Below are 18,698 nucleotides of genomic sequence, written 5' to 3'. Positions count from 1 at the left end.
ACTTTTCAACCTGATCCATTGTTATCTGTTCTTTAATATCAAGTCTACTGATTAAATAGGGTCGTTAGCACATAGTGATACTGTATTTATAGGTAAAGTAAATTATTTTTTATAAATTATTTTAAATCATAAATTGTTTGTATAACAATTTATGTAATAATAATAATAATTATTTTTATTAACAAATATTCATAATGTTTATTATATTTATTATTGTTGAAGTCTAATGATGATGTAGTTAGGTAAAAAAAAAAAAAAAAAAAATTACAACAACAACTTAAGTGGATATTTAGGCTCTACTGCCATCTCCTGCTTAAAATACAATATTCTTCCTGTGTCTTTAATATCTGCTGTATTCCTAGTCTACGTGTCTGATCATGTGTCTTAATTTGCTTACCTGTGGAGTAGCAGCCCTGGCTGTTGATCTCCATGGAGCCTCTCTCATCACTCTCCATCACCAGTCTGCTGTCGTCAGCCTCTTTCCCCCCAAGGTCTGGCCGTACCGTAGGTGACAGCCACAACAGGTGGTTGTGCTTTCTGAGATGACGTGCAAGAAATAGATCCGATCCAAATATAGAAATATCCTGAGGCAGGTTTCCCACGGGAAGGTGATAATACCTGCAAAGAGAAAGGACATTACAGTACATGAGTCTGAAGTCAGCTTCTCCTAAGATGCTCCCTGATGTTGATTTTTTGGGGTTTAAAAGCGGTCACTTACATAAAAAAAAAAAAAAATCAAATGTTCTTTGATGTTTTAAAATAAATAGTTCAATCTACACTATTATTTATAAGTTTGCGGTAATATTTTTTAAAAAGAAATTAATACATTTATTCAGCAATTTAATGCATTAAAAGTGACAGAAAAGACTTCAAATAAATATAAGTAAATGGTGAACATTTCAACTTTCAATTCATTAAAGAATCTTGAAAAAAATGTATCATGGTTTCCACAAAAATATAAAGCAGCAGCAATATTAAAAGCTGTTTTCAACATAAATAAATATATATAATAATAAATGTTTCTTGAGCAGAAAAAACGCTTATTAGAATGATTTCTTAAGGATCAGACACATATACATACATATAAACAGTTGCAAGAAAAAGTATGTGAACCACTTGCAGAATCTGTTTATATATATTATTTTAGTTGTTAATAGTTCAGATCTCAAAAGATCTCAGTGTCCTCTGTCCGAAAAGACCTGCCACATCAGCAGTGCTTATTTGAGGTTCAGAAATGTGGCCTGCCCACCCACCCACAGTGACAATATATGAAAAAAAAAATACATAAATATTTTATTATATAAACACCAGAATAAGTAACTATTATTCTAGTGTGTATAATGAATAAGATCTTAAAAGGGAAATTAGCAAAGCTTATCCTAAGGGGGAGAGAGAAAATGGTCACATCAACTACAAAACACAAACCCAGACACTAATTTTACACTGACTTGAGTGCAATATGTAAAAAATTATAGCTTTCTACACTAATTAAATAAACCTAACTTCATGGTCAAATCTAAATAAAACCTGTAGTATGACAGTGACAAACATGTGTGGTGTACCTGGCCATATCAAAAGCCTGTGAGAGGCAGCTGTCCAGGTTCAGGTAGTGTTTGATCATGCGGCGAGCTCCGTGCCGTTGCCAGTCCAGTACATTGTAGCTTATCTCATCAATAACGTGAACCGGCACCACCGGGAACTCCTCCAGTACAGTCATGCCGGCCGCCAGACGCCGCAGCTCCCAGTTAGACTGAACAGCGATCAGGGTCGGACCACGCCGCTCCTCCTGCACACAAGTTCGAAAAACGGCTGCTATTGTGCTTCACTGTGTTATTGGCTTTATTGTTTTTAAAGTACCTCTATTATGCTTTTTTAGATATTACCTTTCATGTAGTAATATAACTGTTCGTGATTGTAGAAGGTCCGCAAAGTGCACGATAATTGGAGTTTTTGTCACCCAAAAGAAAGAACCTACATAATGTCTAAACTTTGTTTGTTATAAGTTAACTTATAACAAGATCATATGTGAGTGCGCAAAAACTCCAAAAAGCTCCAGCGTTTTGAGAGATGAGTGGATTCTAACTTAAACACATCTGATTGGCCAAGGTGTTCAAGAAATCAACAGATACGTTTGTGATTGGCTACACTGATCAACTTTGCTCTCGAGGGTGTCAAAGGTTTCTATTTATGTTTTTTTGCAAACACCAAATCTGCTTCACCAATATGCTATTATTACAGATAAAACTGATCGTACACCAGCCATTATGGGCAGCTTTTCCAATCAGAAGCAGCAGCAGTCAGTGGTTCGAGTGAAAAAATTCCACTCTTATCTCAAGCCCGTGGCCAGGGGAAGGCTAAGCCTTGCCCAGCCTTATATATGCTCCGCCTTTGTGAGCAACGTGCATGCAATTGTAGGACACCTCCAAAACAAAATTAGGAACCTTTAAAATAGCATAATAGGGGCACTTTAAACAACATGTTGAGGCTGTACCTTGTAGTTGAGAAGAATGCGCTGCAGTGCACGGTAGATTGCTTTGACGTCATTTTCAGCACGCACTTCAAACAGATGTTTCTCAGGTGGCAGAAGCTCCTCTGTGGTCTTCTCCAGCAGTGCTGTGCGCTCTGCTCCGTACAACGAACTCAGGTTTGGCATCTGATTACTGCGTACCTACATTTGCGGTAAATACAATAGTGTAAACTGCATCATCATCTTTGCACTGTGTATTTCTTGCAGTGATGAGTGATTAATTTAAATAAAACCAGCTGTGATTTAATTAAAGGTCCCGTTTTTCGTGGTTTTTTGAAGCTTTGATTGTGTTTATAGTGTGCAATATAACATGTGTTCATGTTTCGCGTGTAAAAAAACACAGTATTTTTCACATAATTTACTTATCTGTATACCGCTGTTTCCACTGTCATAAAAACGGGCTGATGACTTCCTTGTTCTATGAAGTCCCTCCTTCAGAAACACGTAACGAGTTCTGATTGTGCCAGCGGTTCCTGTGTTGTGATTCGACAGCAGCTTAGCGCTCCTTGCCTGGAAAAGTCACGCCTCTTACCATAACGTGGAGATGCACGCGCTCAGTGTTATTGTAAACATGTATTTAATTTTACCCTATCAATTTGAGCCGGAATCAGACCCGGTGATTGGACTGCGGGATGAAAATAACAGCGTTTCGACGACATGGCGACAAACACACTCTACAAACGCAACTCTTGTGTATTCCTGTGGGCGGAGGTTAGTCTAAAAACTGTTTTAGTGACGTCATTAAAGAAGGAAGTAGAGGGATGTAGTTCAAACTGGCCGTTCGATGTAGGCGACTTCTGTTAAATAAAATATCTCGCTTGGCATTGAACTTTGAGCTTTAAAATTTTACAGATTTTATTTATACTCTAACAACAACATTACACACTAACTAAAGTTTGAAACATGGGATCACGAAGAACGGGACCTTTAAATAAATATATATGCTGCGTGTTCACTGTTCTTTTACAAGCGCTTTCAGACCATCTTCCTAAACTTGTTATGAGAAGCGCATATTACCAACCAACCGTTGACAACAAGAGAGAAGCTTTAAGCTCTTGGGTTAACGTTTAAATGAAGAAATTAAGACAGCCATAAATATTAGTATTGTAATTTTACAGTTGTACTGTATTTTTAATTTTTTTTCTTAAATACTCTTTTTTTTTTTAAAGTAAAATATTACAATAGTAATATTTATTTTGTTTAATATTTTATTTAGTAATAATATTAACAATAATCAAAATCATAATACAAAAATTATTATTATATAGTCATGATATATAATCAAAAAGTTTTGTTTAATTGCTGTTGAGTTTTGAGTTCAAATGTTTTAAGCTAAAATGTGGAGCTTACCGTGTCGAGAACAAAGATGCTGGCTTTGCGTTGGGACGGTATGAAGAGGCCAAAGAGAGCCTTATGGCCCTGACTGTGATGGTACAGGTAAATGTGCCTTACACTGCCTGTAACACATAAAACACACTATATTTAGCCCAAACACTTAAAAGCACATCAACCACTAAACAGTAATGCACAAACATTACTACAGTGCATGTACAAATTTTGTATCCAATTACCAACAAAACTAAAACCACACTGAAAGTGATTATGTCACCTGGCTCAAGGTAGCTGAACTGGGCCAAGGATCTCATCTCTAGGTGTTCCAGGTCAAAGGTATCAGCCTCTCTGCCAGCCAGGTCTCTGACCACCTGTTTATTGACCATACACATGCAGCCCAGCTGGACCAGAGCCCGGAACAGCAGCGGAACCTACAGGTCGCGTGAGAGGGCACAAGACAGACACATTTTGACCTCTCTCGATACTGCAAGATATGGTCAATGCACCACAGAGCAGAAAACCTCTCTGGAAATCTCCAATTAGTCTAGAATATTCCAGGCTGACTACCAAAATAAAGACAAATTCATACACCATAACAGTCATTAAAAGGCAAAATCTCATGTTTTGCCCTTACCTGTGTCTCATAGACACCCTCAATATCAGGAGCAGAAAGGTCAGCATTGATCTCATTGATGTGTTCTTGGTACATGTCCTCAGGAACTGCATACTGGTACAGGTAATACGCCACACCAGAGCGTGGAAGTATCCGGTTCACCTGTCATTTAAAATGCGTCAAAGTGAGAATTCTCCCTAACTGAATTAAGAACACAACTTTGATGGATGAGTTGAAATACCCATGTTTAATCACTGCAACACTCTTTGGAATACTTGATTCTGATCAAAATATAGGTACATATTTTTATAGAAAATCTATATTAACAACAATAGCAAAGATAATATTATTGTTAATAAATGCAAATTAATATTGTTCAAAATTCATCTTCTTGCTAAGCAGATCTCTATATTGTAATGGACTCTTTGTCTTAAAGGAAGCTTTAAAGCTAATCTCCAAGCAAGATAAAATTCTTCACTGACATATTGGCTTGAATCTTTAATCAGCTGAACTGACTGGCACTAAATTCATTTATATTCTAGAACATGAAGAATTCTTACTACACAGATCATGCATAGAATTGGTGTTGACAATTTATATAGCAGACCTTTTTGCAGGTAGCCCCCTCTTCTTGCTTAGGCACTCTCTGATTGACATAAAACACTCGTGGGATGTTGAGCTTCATGCAGTGCAAGTCACTGCCAATGACCGCCCACAGCTTATAAAGACCTGGGTGACTGGTCTCTGCAATCTAGAGGTGGATAAACAAACATCATGCATAGTGCCAAAAAGAACAAAACTGTAGTCATGTTTAATAGTTTAGATCAGCATTTCTCAAAGTGTGGGGCGCACCACAGTGGTGGGGAATAGAGACATGACAAATGGGGTGCGACAAACTAGAGGAAATTTGGTCATTTTTGTGCCCATCCCTATTAACCTTTTGAGTCCCACATATGGGATTTTTATTTCTGTGCCCCTGAGAGTACGGTCCCAAATATGGGATTTAGAACGTTCAGAGACATCACTTAACTGCCCGATTCAAACTGTGCTGTGATGTTAATAAAAGAAATTAATACATTCTAACAGTTAAACCAAATCAGCATATTAGAAGGATCATGTGACACTTAAGACTGGAGTAGTGATGCTGAAAATTCAGCTTTGACATCACAGGAATAAATTACATTTTAAAATATATTCAAAAAGAAAATTACTTAAAATTGTAATATTACTTAAAATTGTAATTTTCACTGTATTTTTGATCAAATAAATGTAGCCTTGTTGAACATAAGAGACTTCTTTCAAAAACAAACTTTTGAACCAAAGTGTATGTACATTAGAAATGCGCGGATCATCTCTAATGGCACCCGAATCTGCAGTTAAATATAAATCATCCACCCATCACCCACCCAAACCTATGATTTTCTCTGACTTGGATATCCGTACTCAATCATCACATTATAAATATTCTAATACTCTGTGTTAAGCTTGATGATATGGTAACATATTACACTGAAGTAGGATTCTTTTAAAAATCAACATTTATTTAAAGTAAAAGTTCTTCTTTGGCAAAATCCACAGATTATCCGCAGTGTCTGTGGATATAACCGCGATCCACACATCACTAACGTACATGAAAAACTTTTTCACTTAAATCTCGGAATTGCTAGTGTGGCATACCTGTACAATTTGCCAGGGCATGTCCAGAATACTGCGGGCAGTTCTCCGCAAGAAGCTGCCTAGCCCTGTTGTCGGTCCATCACGGATTACACCGCCCCCTGTCGGCTGAGATTCCCCGTCAATCAAACGTCGTCGCTTTCGGCGTTCCTTCCTCTGGCGAAGCTGCAGCTCCCATTTTTTCTTGTGGTAGCGCAACCAGACAAGAATTTCCTCCTATACACACACAAATACAGATCAACTTGCTGTGGAGCCTTTCTTTTATTCAATATGTCAACAAATTTAATTAAACATAATATCTGATGATATGTAATAGGAGATAGCAAATGCTCCACTTCAGCTTCAGGTGTCATCAGTATAAAGAGCTCAGACTTGACTTTTGCTGTTTATTAAAGTGCACATATTATTATTTTAAATGTTCCTAATTTTGTTTTGGAGGTCTCCCTTGCGGTAACCGTTATTGTGTTGTTATACGGTCTGTATTACCCGAGAGGCGCCCATGGCTGGCGGTGGCCCCAGTATTTCTCTCCAAGACTGTGTGAGTTCTTGCTCTTGAGACTCGGCCTGGCTGTCCTCTGCCTGAGATATCCTCTTCCTCTTTGTGCTGATGAGTATGGCAGGCTGCAAGGGGCGCTGAGGAGCACCGAAATCCTCCATATCAGGAGTCTCACCTGATGCTAGAGTTTGATGGGCCACCTAAGAGAGGAAGAAGATGGTGTGCGTACAGTAGGAGACATGTAGACAGCAAGTTGTGTGAACGGTGTGTGTGTGTGTGACAGTAGACCTACCTGTCTCTTTCCCTCACTGGTAAAGAGCTCACTAATCTTCTTCTGCTTGTAGATGTCATTTTTTTCCAGAAGCTTCTTATGCAGCCAGTCTGGATGTCGTACTCTGGGTACTGGGTTTTTCACCTGAACAAAAACAGCATCTGCTAAGAACATGGAACTAAACAGTAGAAAATATAAAAGCACACAGATAGTGACCAACAAATATTTGATGCTTATCAAAAGTAGTTTGGGTAAAAATTCAGATTATTGCAGAGGACATGTAGTGCATGATTCTAGTTAGGACAGATATGACAGGACTGATAGGGGTCTAAATGAGGTTTGTGGTAGTTTACCTGTTGTAGAGCTGCAGGAATAGTGATGATCTTCTGTATAGCACTGCCCAAACGCTCAATGTAGTAACTCCAGTCCAGAATCTTATATGAAAAACAGAAATTAAAAACATGACAAAGAATACAACACTCCTGCATTTTCAACAATTTTGAAATGGTGATATTATGGCCAAAGTCGATGAATCAAATTAACTCACAGATCTAATGTCAAGGTCATGGAGGCTAGGCATCTTCAGCCATTTACGTAGGAAATGCTTTTTAACACTCTCTTCGGCCTGGAAAATGGCCAGAGGGATCGCCCTGTGTGATAAAGAATAAATTATTTATATTTATTAGAAATATTACAATTTAAAGCAACTTTTTATTTGAACACATTTTGAAATGTAATTTATTCCTGTGATGGAAAAGCTGAATTTTCAGCATCATTACTCCAGTCTTCAGTGTCACATGACCCTTCAGAAATCATTCTAATATGCTGATTTGCTGCTCAAGAAACATCTTCAATAAATCAATGTTGACAAAAGTTTTTTTCAGCATTCTTTGAGGAAAAGATAGTTCAGCATTTATTTGAAATAGAAATATTTTGTAACAATGTAAAAGTCTTTACTGTCTGTCACTATAAATATTAACTATTATTTATAAAGAAATACTATTTTTTGCGCTCTGTATAAGAGGGCAAAAACAGAAAACAACAGTCTGAATGAGACTTCAGGAAACCAGTTAGTAGAAAAATTATTATTTTAACATCTCACCTTTCAGTGACGGGCGAGCCCTCCGGTTTGCGGGAGATGACATAGCGACAGCTGAGGCCAGCGTCCTTCACCATCTGATCACCAAGGAACTCAGCAAGACGCTTGGCCGTGCTGATGGAGGTGGATTTCTGTTCTCCGTAGTCTTCCAGTTTACGGGACATTGAGCGGTTTTCTGAAATCAGCTCAAACAACTCAGCATCTGGCATGTTAGCAGCCTTGAAAACAAAAGACAAGAACAATACTCTCATTGAGTGCCACTTCTTATTAAAAATAACACAGCTGTAATATTATAATAAAATGCAGTGCAAGCACTTATTCCCATTATATTTCCACTTAAACCTACAGAAGTGACATTGTGTGACATTTGTCAATACCTTGCTGTAGAGCACATCAAGCCAGTAGTCAGCCACTTTAGCCACAGAGGCATAAACCTCCTCTAGAGTCGTGCCTTTCAGGAAGGCCTCAAACACAGATGACTGGAAGATCTTAATGAGTTGAAGTTCTCCTCTCCTCTTCACCTCAAATCCCTTCAGCTCAGCCAAAGACCCATCCTCGTTAAACACGGCATACCTGAGGATAGAGAAGATATGAATTAAGCTTAGAAAAACAAAGTTCAAAATGCTGAATAAAATAGTAATTTGCCCTTTAGTTGAGGCTTTTATCCAAAGCAACTTCTGCTTTTATCCACTAGCAACAATCTGCTAGTGACTACAGTTACAGGCCATGTCCATATATGACAATGTCCAGTAGTGCTGACAAAAAAAAATAACAAAAAAATATATATATACACCACAAATAAGCATGATATAAATAAAGAGATTCATTGTGCAGTATAAACAGATTTTTTTTATTATAAAAAAATATATCCATTTTTCAGGCTGAAATCCATGAAATTTCACTGGAATTAGTAATGACTACTGAAATGTTGGTACCATGACAACACTAATGTCCACACACAGTATCAAGTCCTTTTAAAAGTGTGATAATAAAAACTAAGTTTTAGTGTAGCTCTGATGTGGTCCTCTCACCTCTTCTTTAGCTTCTTTCCTTCTTCTTTGGAGGCGGGCAGGATCATAGCCAAGTACGGCCCATCCACTTCAAAGAAGATGCTGTTCTCAGCTCTGGTCTCATATGTTAGAGATGCAGGGTCTACCAGCTCTTGATACTGATGATTCGTGAAGCCCTCCTACACATACAAGTGACAAAAACAGGATCTTTTCAGATTATCATTACTTTTTAATATAATAATTCATCTGCTGATAATGTGGTTTCCTGGTAAAAAGACAAGCAAGATAAATTACCTTGACCATGATATTGAGCATGGCTCCTGGATAACTGATGGTCACCTTTGACTTCTTCTCATTGGTGGACTTTATAACAAAGTTCTCAGGAAAAGTGTTGGGAAGAACACACCAGATACCATCAGTGTCCAACTCCAGAGGCCTCCTGCAGAAGAAGAAGAGGAGAAATTAATCAGTCAGTTACAATAAACTGAAGTTTAAATTAACCACAACTCTGACAGAGTTTATGGGTTTGATGCAAGAGCCTGACCCGATCTGCTCAATGAGCTCTCTGGCCTGTGTGATGATGTTGGCACCAGTGAAACACACAATCCCAGCCATCTCCATCGAGTACCATCGTGCTCTGAGAAACAGAATATCAGTCAGCGTGTAAAACAGGAGGTAGAAAACAAAAAGTAATAACAGGACCTAACTACAGAAGACAAGAAACTCATCAGGTATATCTGCTCTAGCATTGAAAAGTGACAGTTCTGATCAATACCCTTTTCTCATGACGTATCCATAGAAGGAGTTGAGGATGCACTTGTGCGCCAGTTGCAGAGACTCATAGAGAATCTCCATGTTCTTGCAGCGCTTCACCTCTGCTGCATCCCCGCTTTCCTGTGCTGAAGACAGCTTCTTCTTCCACACCTGGACAGATTATAGGAAAAGACAAAAGAGTGATTCCTTCCTGCATAGGTGAGCAGACTAAAACACCACATTAAAAGAGGACATATCATAGAAAAACATATCCTTTTGAAAAAGAGGAGTTTGATGTACTACGTAGACAGACTCAGCCTCAACTTTATTGTCCCACTCTGGGAAACTAAGATTGGTGCCAAACACTAACCACAACCATATAGAACATTTTAAAATACCATTAACTACAAAAAAACATAAACTATAAACAATAAAATTTTGTAGGTTGCATAAAAAAGTAATACCAAACTGTAACATTCATAACAAAAACAATTCAACACCATTTTGGCCTGAATCCAGTACCTTGTGGAGTCCCTTGAACTCATATCGACGGTCTCTGAAGGCTCGGACCGTGTCAACATAAAAGGAGTTCTCTCTCTGGCAAATGGTAGTGACTCTCTCCTCTAGTCTGGTCAGGTGAACCTTCTTATAGGCTTTTCTACAGTAGTCTAAAAAAACAAATATATCATGTCTCTGTTCATCTATACAAGTGATGTACAAGTGCATAAATTAAGCTCTTCATGGTCTATGACAACAGTCAAACAAGAACTAAATCCTTGCAGATGGGTATGAAAAAACAAGAATATACTGACCTCCCAAGCGCTTCTTCTCATGACGAGCCTGTTCTTCTCTATTGAGCTCATGGAAAGCGCGAGGATGACCGTTTGGAAAGAGAGGAGGAAACTTCTCTGACTCCAGTTGTTGCTGAATGCGATGAAACTCACTCCTACTGGCCGGCACTATGAGGAAATGGAAAACAGCCTGAACCTCGCTGATAGCAAAACTGCATTAATGCTTTATAATAGTTAAAAGTTATAACATTGTTATATTGTCTGTTTATGTTATTACTAACCAATGTGATTATAAAGTGAGGCCAAAACTACTCATAACCAATAATGAAGCATATAACTGAAGCATACAATACTATTCCAAAGATTTTTTAATGTTTGAGAGAAGTCTGTTAATCAAAAATACAGTGTTCTCTACTTTAGTATATTTTAAAGTGTAATTCAGTCCTGTGATGACAAAGCTGAGTTTTCAGTTGTGCTGCTTAATATTTTTGTGAAAAAAGTGATGCATGCTTCTTTTTTTTTTTTTTTTTTTTTTTCAGGATTCTTTGATGAATAGAAAGTTCAAAAGAACATAATTTATTTGAAATAGAAATCTTTTGTAACATTATAAATGTATTTACTGTCACTTTTGATCAATTTAATGCATCCTTGCCAAATAAAAGTACTCATTTCTTTAAAAAAAAAAATCATCCCAAACTTTTGAATGGTGTAGTGTATGTGGCCATATGTGGCCATTCTTGTGTCAACCCAGGATGAAAACAGTTGTGGCATTAAACATCTCCTCAAAGATGTAAAAAGTTCAAATCACTCACTGATCTCTCCTCTCCACTGCCATGCCATCCTGCGCTGACAGTTTGCACCAGGTTTATTAAAATCACAGGCGGCACAGGTTGCCTCATCCACCATGGCAGAGGGCTAGGAGAAAAAAAACAAGTGGAGAGAAAGAGGTGATTTTACTCACTTTATTCAAACACAGCCGAATGGGACAAACTAAACGTTGTCTTAAAATGTCATTACAATGAAATTAACAACTTAAGCACCAGTATATAAGCTGAGAACTGTATTGTACCTGTAGTCTGTTGGTGAGGATGATGTTGGGGTACATAGCCCCCACATCCAGATGGTAAATAAGAGGACACTCAATTCTATTGGGTACTTCCTTCAGAGAGATCAGCTTCCTTTTGATCTCATCACACACCTGAAAACAGATCAAATTAACATGACAACTGCATGCATGAAAAAGTTAATTCACATAATAGGATCATGTGTCCACAAAAAAGATCACTGAATACTGACCTCATTAAAGTTGGTGACCTGCTCAAGGGGAATCTTCTCCTCTTCCTCAATCGCATGACGAAGAGTACGGTCTACCCTCTGAATCAAAAAGTCAAATGCTGCTGGATTCTGTTAGGACACAAATTATAAATAATTATGTAGATAATATACAAATAAAACAGTGCTTTGGTTAAAGATGGATTCCCAGTTACCATTTTAAAGCGACAGGGGATGTCACTGCGAAACACACCAGACTCCAGAGCCTCGACGTGACCGCCCACATAAGTCTCAGAGTCGAGTACATGACCGTCATCTGTGAGTTTGTTAAAGACCTGCTCCTGCTTGTTTGGGAAGACAATGTTGGCATGGAAGGCCTGAACCATCAGCAAGGCTTCACACAGGGTCCCTGAGCCTTTCCGCAAAACCTGTTCACACATTTGTGTGTCCAGACACATGATGTTAAAAAATATTCACAGCTTTCTCATCACAATGTAGTAACAAAAACAATAATTTGTGAATACAGACCTCATCGGGTTCCATAGGAATAATGGTGCAGAGGGCAAAAATGAAGGGATGAACATATTTCATGTAAAGGTAGTATGTGGCCACAGCGTCAGACACTGAATAGGTGGCCAGAGTCTGAAAAAAAAAAAATAATAATACAGCACATAATGCAGTCAAACCCAAATCTATCAAATCCAAAATGTAAATGTTTCATAAAAGAATAAAATATATTAAATATTGCGTATTTAATAAAACAATAACAAAGAAACAAGTAAATGATGCACAAAGTAACAAATTCATAGGCACTCAGAACATATTTCATGTTTAATATGCAGCTATGTTAAGCAGGATTTTGGACCAATGAGATTTTATTGTTGGCCACACAACTAGGGATGCAAATGGGTGGAAAATTCCTGGAAAAGTTCCATAATTTCCAGAAACTTTCCACGATTTTTGAAAACTTTCCACGAAATTTTGAAAATGTTTCTGGAAATTAACTGGAATTTGTTTTTTTTACCCCTACACACAACACGTATGATGTTACGCAATAAAATCTGTATTAAAAATGAATTTGTATTTGAATTTGTATTGACATTTTTCTGGAATGCTAAATGCACAAATCTTGGAAATAAAGCGTGTTGACTAAATCTTTATTGTGTAAGTAAGTGAACAGTCATCCATGTAAATGATCAATGAATGTAAAAGATAGAGTAGAGGAAGCAGAGGAAGAGCACCTGTGGTTCTTCAGTAGCCATACGGCACATCTCCTCTGGGTCCAGCTCTACAGGGTCATAGCCTAACTTAGCTTTTGCTGCAGCCTTGAGGTTGTGACTTCCTACAGGCAGGTAACTGTCTCTCTTTACCCACCTGAATGAAGTGAGAGGGTGAAACAGGGTGTATTTACTAATACATAAGCCATTCGTTAGCAATGTGTGGGTAATGTTCATTGAGTCAAATTTCAGCCATTCTTACCTGAGGCAGTCCATGTGAATAGCTTGGCTGGCTTTATATTCTCCCTGATTGTCCTTCTGGAAGCCGATCTCCCGATGCATATTCAGGCCAAGCTGGGCCGCCCTGGCCTCTACAAATGGCCTGGGGACATAGAAACATATTCACCATGAGCACATGCTACTTGTAAAAACACAAAATCATCAAAACCATATGCCAAACAAAAACATAAAACAGACAACAGGATTTTATGTGATATAATATCATATAATCTAACAGTAATAGTCTAAAGCATGTCCTACCAGTCAAAGAAATCTCCGTTGTAAGTGACAAAAATGTTTGGCTTGGTCTCATGGACATGTTCAAACCATCTCTGAATGAGAGAGGCCTGCATGCAGACAGAAAAGGTCAGAAATAGGGAAGGCAAATAACAAACAACAGAAAAGGAGTTTGACGACTTAATTTTTTCAAGCCTTGTTTTACAATTGACAACATTATAGCAATTCCAGCACTCGGTAACAGTCTGGTAAACAATGCACATCATATACTGTTCAACCTTACCTCATCAGGTTCATTAAATACAGTGAAAGGGCCCTCATATTCAGGTTTAGGGGTGAACTCAAAGTCTTCAATGTCCTCAGAGACAATTTCTCTGTTTGTGATGAGGAAGCCCTAGGAAAATAGTATACAAATGTACATTATAAAACATTTCAAGTATTAAAACACATCAAAGAGGCTGATTACATTTAAATAAAGCATGAATAAAACAGACAAATAAATGATGTTTATAGCTTCTATATGAAATAAATGACTGTCCTATCGTAAGAGTGAAAAATACATTACCTGCCCATCTATCATGTACGATATCATCATAATCTGGTCCGTTTCAGCATCAGGAAACTTCAGAGGGAGTTTAGTGGTCTCAATATCAAACGCCAACACTACAGGATCCTTAGACAGACAGAAAAATACTGCCATGATTCAGTGATTCATCATAATTAATGCAGGATCCTCAGTGAATAAATGTGAATGAAATTATTGAAACAACCATCACCAGAGACTAAGCAAAAATCTCAAGCATCTAAACTCTTTAGGACAAGCAGAAGCATTTGCTAAGATTCTTACAGGTCTTTCCACAAGATCATCCCTGCGCACAATCTCAGGAGGATAGGCACTTCCTCTGTACCGCACATTATACCAGTGAGCCTGTCAGAAAACAAAGCGGTCAATCATTTGTATATTAAATATACTGTATAATCAGTCATGTAGCCTGTATGGGATGTTTCTTTACCACATGAATCTTCAGGTCAATAGAAACACGGACGTGATAGGGCACGTCATATTCTCGCATGTCTAAAATGTTGTCAAGTTGCTCAGTCATCTTCTTCGACGAACCATCCTCATCCTCCGTCACTACACTCCCACCAACCAAAGCACTGTAACATGCAAAAGAGGCATTTATAGGTCTAAATAACAATGTCAAGTGCATTGTGGTTAATTTCTTGAATAAACTTTTTGAAACTATTTTTTAAATCTCTTTAAGGAATTTTTCCTTTTACATTGCTGCAACAAAAGTTTTAATATAAGCAGGACATCTAAATTTATAGTGTGCTTTCTCTTAGTGTGTAATGTTATGGTTTGAAAATTTTTTGCTTCATCGGAATGGGATGGCACTTGGTGACTTTTGTCGCATTAGCTATGTGAACACACACACAAAAAAAAAAAAAAAAAAAAAAAAAAATCAGGGACATAATTTGGATATGTTTAAAGGCCTTTACTCTAAAGGCCCTTTTTAATCTGAAATAAATAAATAAATAACAAATAATATAAATGACTGTTTTCTATTTGAAAATATTTGAAAATGTAATTTATTCTTGTGTTGGCAAAGCTGAATTTTCAGCATCATTATTCCAGTCTTCAGTGTCACATGATCCTTCAGAAACCATTCTAATATGATGATTTGCTGCTCAAGAAAAATTTATTGTGTACAAATTTTTTTTTCAGGATTCTTTGATGAATAGAAAGTTCAAAAGAACTTTTTGATCGATTTAATGCATCCTTGCTGAAAAAAAAAAATTAATTTCTTTAAATTCTTCTAAAATAAAAATAAAAATAAAAATTCTTACTGACCCCAAACTTTTGAACGGTAGTGTATAATGCTACAGAAGCTTTGTATTTCAGATAAATGCTGTTCTTTTGAACTTTCTATTCATCAAGGAATCCTGAAAAAAAAGTATACAACTGATTTTAACATTGATAATAATAATAAATGTTTCTTGAGCAGCAAATCATCATATTAGAATGATTTCTGAAGGATCATGTGACACTGAAGACTGGAGAAATGATGCTGAAAATTCAGCTTTTCCAACACAGAAATAAATTACATTTTAAATTATATTCCAATAGAAAACAGTTATTTTAAATTGTAATAATATTTCACAATATTACTGTTTTTACTGTATTTTTAATTAAATAAATGCAATCTTGGTGAGCAGACAAAACTTCTTTTAAAAATATTAAAAATCTTACCGATCCCAAACTTTGAACGGTAGTGTATATATATATATATATATATATATATATATATATATATATATATATATATATATATATATATATAATTTTAATGGAAAAAAAATTAAAAAATAGCTCATAAAAATGGTATAGTATCATAAAATTCTTAAAAATAATCAAAAAATATTATTGAAAAAAATATATTACATTGATTTTCCTGAGGAAAAAAAAAAAAGTTACATTTCAAAGCTTCAGCCACTATTAACCGCAAAGGTACCAAGTGTGACCTAAAAATGAAGGGGCTCAGAGCCAGTGCTAAAGTGTGAATACCTGGATAACATGCTTGTATAGGCGTCATTGGACTTCTCTCTCTCTCTGTTCTTGCGAACAGCAGGTGAGATCTCCCTTTTCACTTTAACAAGGTCATCCACAGTGTTAAAAGAGAGTTTGATGTAGCTCCTCTTCAGGCCAACAAGGTGATTAGGCTTTCAAAGACACACAATTATCAAATGAAATGACATTAGAGAGTAAAAACAAAAATGATCTATAAATTAACAAAACTGTAAATTTTGAAGTATTGATAACTAGATTTTGGTTTATATTCATGTAATATAATAGCATCAGTGTCTTTTAAATCGATTTTCAAAACTCTTCTCTAAACTTTTTTCCCAGGCACTGTTTAGCTTTATGTTAGACCACGATGCCTAATGTTGTGTAATAGTGGTGCTTTAGAGATATGCTTAAAGCCTGACCATCTTTGTTATGTAATTTAGGGGTGTGTAAGCTTTCTTTTTCATGTTTTATCATGTACTGTTGTTTAACTGTGCTTTATAAATAAATTGTCTTGCCTTGCCTATCAGGAACATAAATGATGTAAACAAATCAGTACAATTAATGCATGACAGAACTTTACTTACCAGATCTAAATCTTCCTTTGGGACAACTTCAAGCTTCGCCACTTTCCCTTGAAACTTCTTTGACAGGAAGGAGATAACCTCTCTTTCACAGTTCTTTAACAGATACAAAAAGACATACAGAATCATTCAATCCATCCAACCCAAAATGTTTTCGTTCAGTACAAAAAGCTTAAACTCACCTTTTTAGTGGCTATGTAGAAATACGGCTTAAAGGGAAGAGCAACCTGTGGGGACACGCACACAAAAAGGGAAATTTACAACATCAGGACCTCTGTCAACGTAACATTCTTTTCTTGCTCTATGATAATGTCATAAAGTATAAAATCTATGTTTTAAAAAGTGGAGAAACCTTTAATATTACATTTGTAAGAAAAAATTACTTATACTTGCAAACTGCTGTAATATCACACCTTGAATCTGTTTCCATCTTCCTGTATGAAGTAATAGTCCACAGCACTGATCATCCGCTTATCATCATCCAGAATCTCAGTCTGAAAAGAAATACATGGTGTAATGTTCAAAACCTTCACAATATTGGCAAGATTATTAGTAAAAAGCCAGAAAGCACAGCTTACTGACCATCTAATTGTCTGACATTCATTCTTACCGGGTGCATGTTGATCAGCCATCCCGTTTTCTCACCAGGTTCCTTCATCCGTTCAAAGCCAAAGCGCTCGTCCATCCCATCGGTGAACTGACTGCGCTCCAGCCGCTTGACAGCTGACAAAGCAGATGCATCATCCCTAAAAAACAACAACATGAAATCTACTGCAACAAAACTTGTAGTCAACAACATTCAACACACATTTTGATAACTGCAAAAGCTGTCACAGCACGCAATGAGAGAAAGATTCAGTGAAGAGATTTGTTCTACTAATTAAGGGTCTATGCTGGTAAACTGAAAGGTTGCAGGATTTGGTTACAATTCAAGCAATTGTCAATTCTTCCAAACTGAAAAGAAGATGTTGTCTTGACATTTCAAGCAGCGAGAGCACAGTGTCAGGCTATATTTGAGGTAAAACGTTTCCCAAATTCGTGGATAATCATCTAACATTCAGTTTTTATGACTTCATATTAATGGAGACATTGAATGGAATATTTGTACTAAAAATAATTTGTTGTACACTATGTTATTGTTAACTAAAACTATTAAAAACATATTTGTTAAATGTTATGAAGCTGAAATAAAAAATATTACCAAATTTTGAAAATAAAAAAATAATAAGTTGAAGTACTAAAGTAGTTAGTAACAGAAATAAAATAAATTCATTTCTAATATTTAGAAATATTAAAAATAATAAAAATGACAAAAACAGTTACTAAAACTTAAAATAAAAAACTCAAAATATACATAAAAAAGTGTAAACTGTACCACTGATAGACCTTACTTTAGTTGTTGGTAGTTATAAAGTAACAATGAAACATTTTAGGCTGAAATATCTGTCAAAATTTTACACTTACTGTTGGTTGTCCTGATCCCCACCTCGGTCTGATTTATATCGGCCACTGTTTTGTAAAACCATAGTTGACAAGAGTCTGCAAGACTGTCCAGTCAGTCAGCAAATACAGGAGAACTAACGTTAGTTAGTTAAAAGCTTCACTCCACACAATTCGACCTGTCTTCACGCGCTTTCAGCGCGAGGGACCTAATATAAGACCTTCCGTTCACATGAATTTCACTAATGTGCTACGAACAACGATAAAAAGAAAACGTAAGTGTCCTTACAAATGTACATACAATTCGCGTTGCCACCGGTACACTGAATATTACTGTAAATATATATTTCTGTTGTTCATACTGTGCCGACATAGAAATTTGGCGCGTTTTGTGTTGTTCCCGCGAGCTCCAGTCACCTTCCTGCTTTGATCCCGCCCCTCATAATTTCGACCAATGAAAATGCAACTTCATGCGTACGTTTTTACTTATGCTCTGTGTATATTTACCTTTATATTTTTTTTAGTACGTCTAAAAAT

The 18,698-nt window shown here is 36.6% G+C and overlaps 1 protein-coding gene across 2 annotated transcripts in view; it reads right to left on the bottom strand.

Moving 5' to 3' along the window:
* Nucleotides 1-18,607, bottom strand: part of pole (polymerase (DNA directed), epsilon) — a 30,239-nt gene extending 11,632 nt beyond the window's left edge. For both annotated transcript variants that reach the window (XM_048188849.1, XM_048188848.1), the window contains exons 1-38: nucleotides 18,186-18,607; nucleotides 17,332-17,467; nucleotides 17,135-17,215; nucleotides 16,904-16,948; nucleotides 16,725-16,817; nucleotides 16,138-16,292; nucleotides 14,585-14,729; nucleotides 14,419-14,499; nucleotides 14,137-14,244; nucleotides 13,855-13,965; nucleotides 13,596-13,681; nucleotides 13,318-13,437; nucleotides 13,080-13,212; nucleotides 12,367-12,480; nucleotides 12,054-12,266; nucleotides 11,863-11,970; nucleotides 11,636-11,764; nucleotides 11,379-11,481; nucleotides 10,588-10,734; nucleotides 10,298-10,443; nucleotides 9,798-9,946; nucleotides 9,567-9,659; nucleotides 9,317-9,461; nucleotides 9,044-9,201; nucleotides 8,390-8,585; nucleotides 8,016-8,230; nucleotides 7,461-7,563; nucleotides 7,267-7,347; nucleotides 6,935-7,057; nucleotides 6,633-6,842; nucleotides 6,150-6,362; nucleotides 5,080-5,223; nucleotides 4,494-4,634; nucleotides 4,137-4,290; nucleotides 3,878-3,984; nucleotides 2,492-2,668; nucleotides 1,563-1,786; nucleotides 398-618 (exon numbers count right to left, since the gene is read on the bottom strand). In XM_048188849.1, coding sequence (XP_048044806.1) covers nucleotides 398-618; nucleotides 1,563-1,786; nucleotides 2,492-2,668; nucleotides 3,878-3,984; nucleotides 4,137-4,290; nucleotides 4,494-4,634; nucleotides 5,080-5,223; nucleotides 6,150-6,362; nucleotides 6,633-6,842; nucleotides 6,935-7,057; nucleotides 7,267-7,347; nucleotides 7,461-7,563; nucleotides 8,016-8,230; nucleotides 8,390-8,585; nucleotides 9,044-9,201; nucleotides 9,317-9,461; nucleotides 9,567-9,659; nucleotides 9,798-9,946; nucleotides 10,298-10,443; nucleotides 10,588-10,734; nucleotides 11,379-11,481; nucleotides 11,636-11,764; nucleotides 11,863-11,970; nucleotides 12,054-12,266; nucleotides 12,367-12,480; nucleotides 13,080-13,212; nucleotides 13,318-13,437; nucleotides 13,596-13,681; nucleotides 13,855-13,965; nucleotides 14,137-14,244; nucleotides 14,419-14,499; nucleotides 14,585-14,729; nucleotides 16,138-16,292; nucleotides 16,725-16,817; nucleotides 16,904-16,948; nucleotides 17,135-17,215; nucleotides 17,332-17,467; nucleotides 18,186-18,247 — 5,170 coding nt within the window. In that variant the 5' untranslated portion in view covers nucleotides 18,248-18,607. The remainder of the gene's footprint in view (nucleotides 1-397; nucleotides 619-1,562; nucleotides 1,787-2,491; nucleotides 2,669-3,877; nucleotides 3,985-4,136; nucleotides 4,291-4,493; nucleotides 4,635-5,079; nucleotides 5,224-6,149; nucleotides 6,363-6,632; nucleotides 6,843-6,934; nucleotides 7,058-7,266; nucleotides 7,348-7,460; nucleotides 7,564-8,015; nucleotides 8,231-8,389; nucleotides 8,586-9,043; nucleotides 9,202-9,316; nucleotides 9,462-9,566; nucleotides 9,660-9,797; nucleotides 9,947-10,297; nucleotides 10,444-10,587; nucleotides 10,735-11,378; nucleotides 11,482-11,635; nucleotides 11,765-11,862; nucleotides 11,971-12,053; nucleotides 12,267-12,366; nucleotides 12,481-13,079; nucleotides 13,213-13,317; nucleotides 13,438-13,595; nucleotides 13,682-13,854; nucleotides 13,966-14,136; nucleotides 14,245-14,418; nucleotides 14,500-14,584; nucleotides 14,730-16,137; nucleotides 16,293-16,724; nucleotides 16,818-16,903; nucleotides 16,949-17,134; nucleotides 17,216-17,331; nucleotides 17,468-18,185) is intronic.
* Between the last annotated feature and the right edge of the window lie 91 nt (nucleotides 18,608-18,698).

Source organism: Megalobrama amblycephala, linkage group LG4 (assembly GCF_018812025.1).
Source record: "Megalobrama amblycephala isolate DHTTF-2021 linkage group LG4, ASM1881202v1, whole genome shotgun sequence".
NCBI classification, from domain to species: Eukaryota; Metazoa; Chordata; class Actinopteri; order Cypriniformes; family Xenocyprididae; genus Megalobrama; species Megalobrama amblycephala.
The sequence above is the reverse complement of the archived record's forward strand: the minus strand, read 5'-3'. Positions and strand labels throughout refer to the sequence as shown.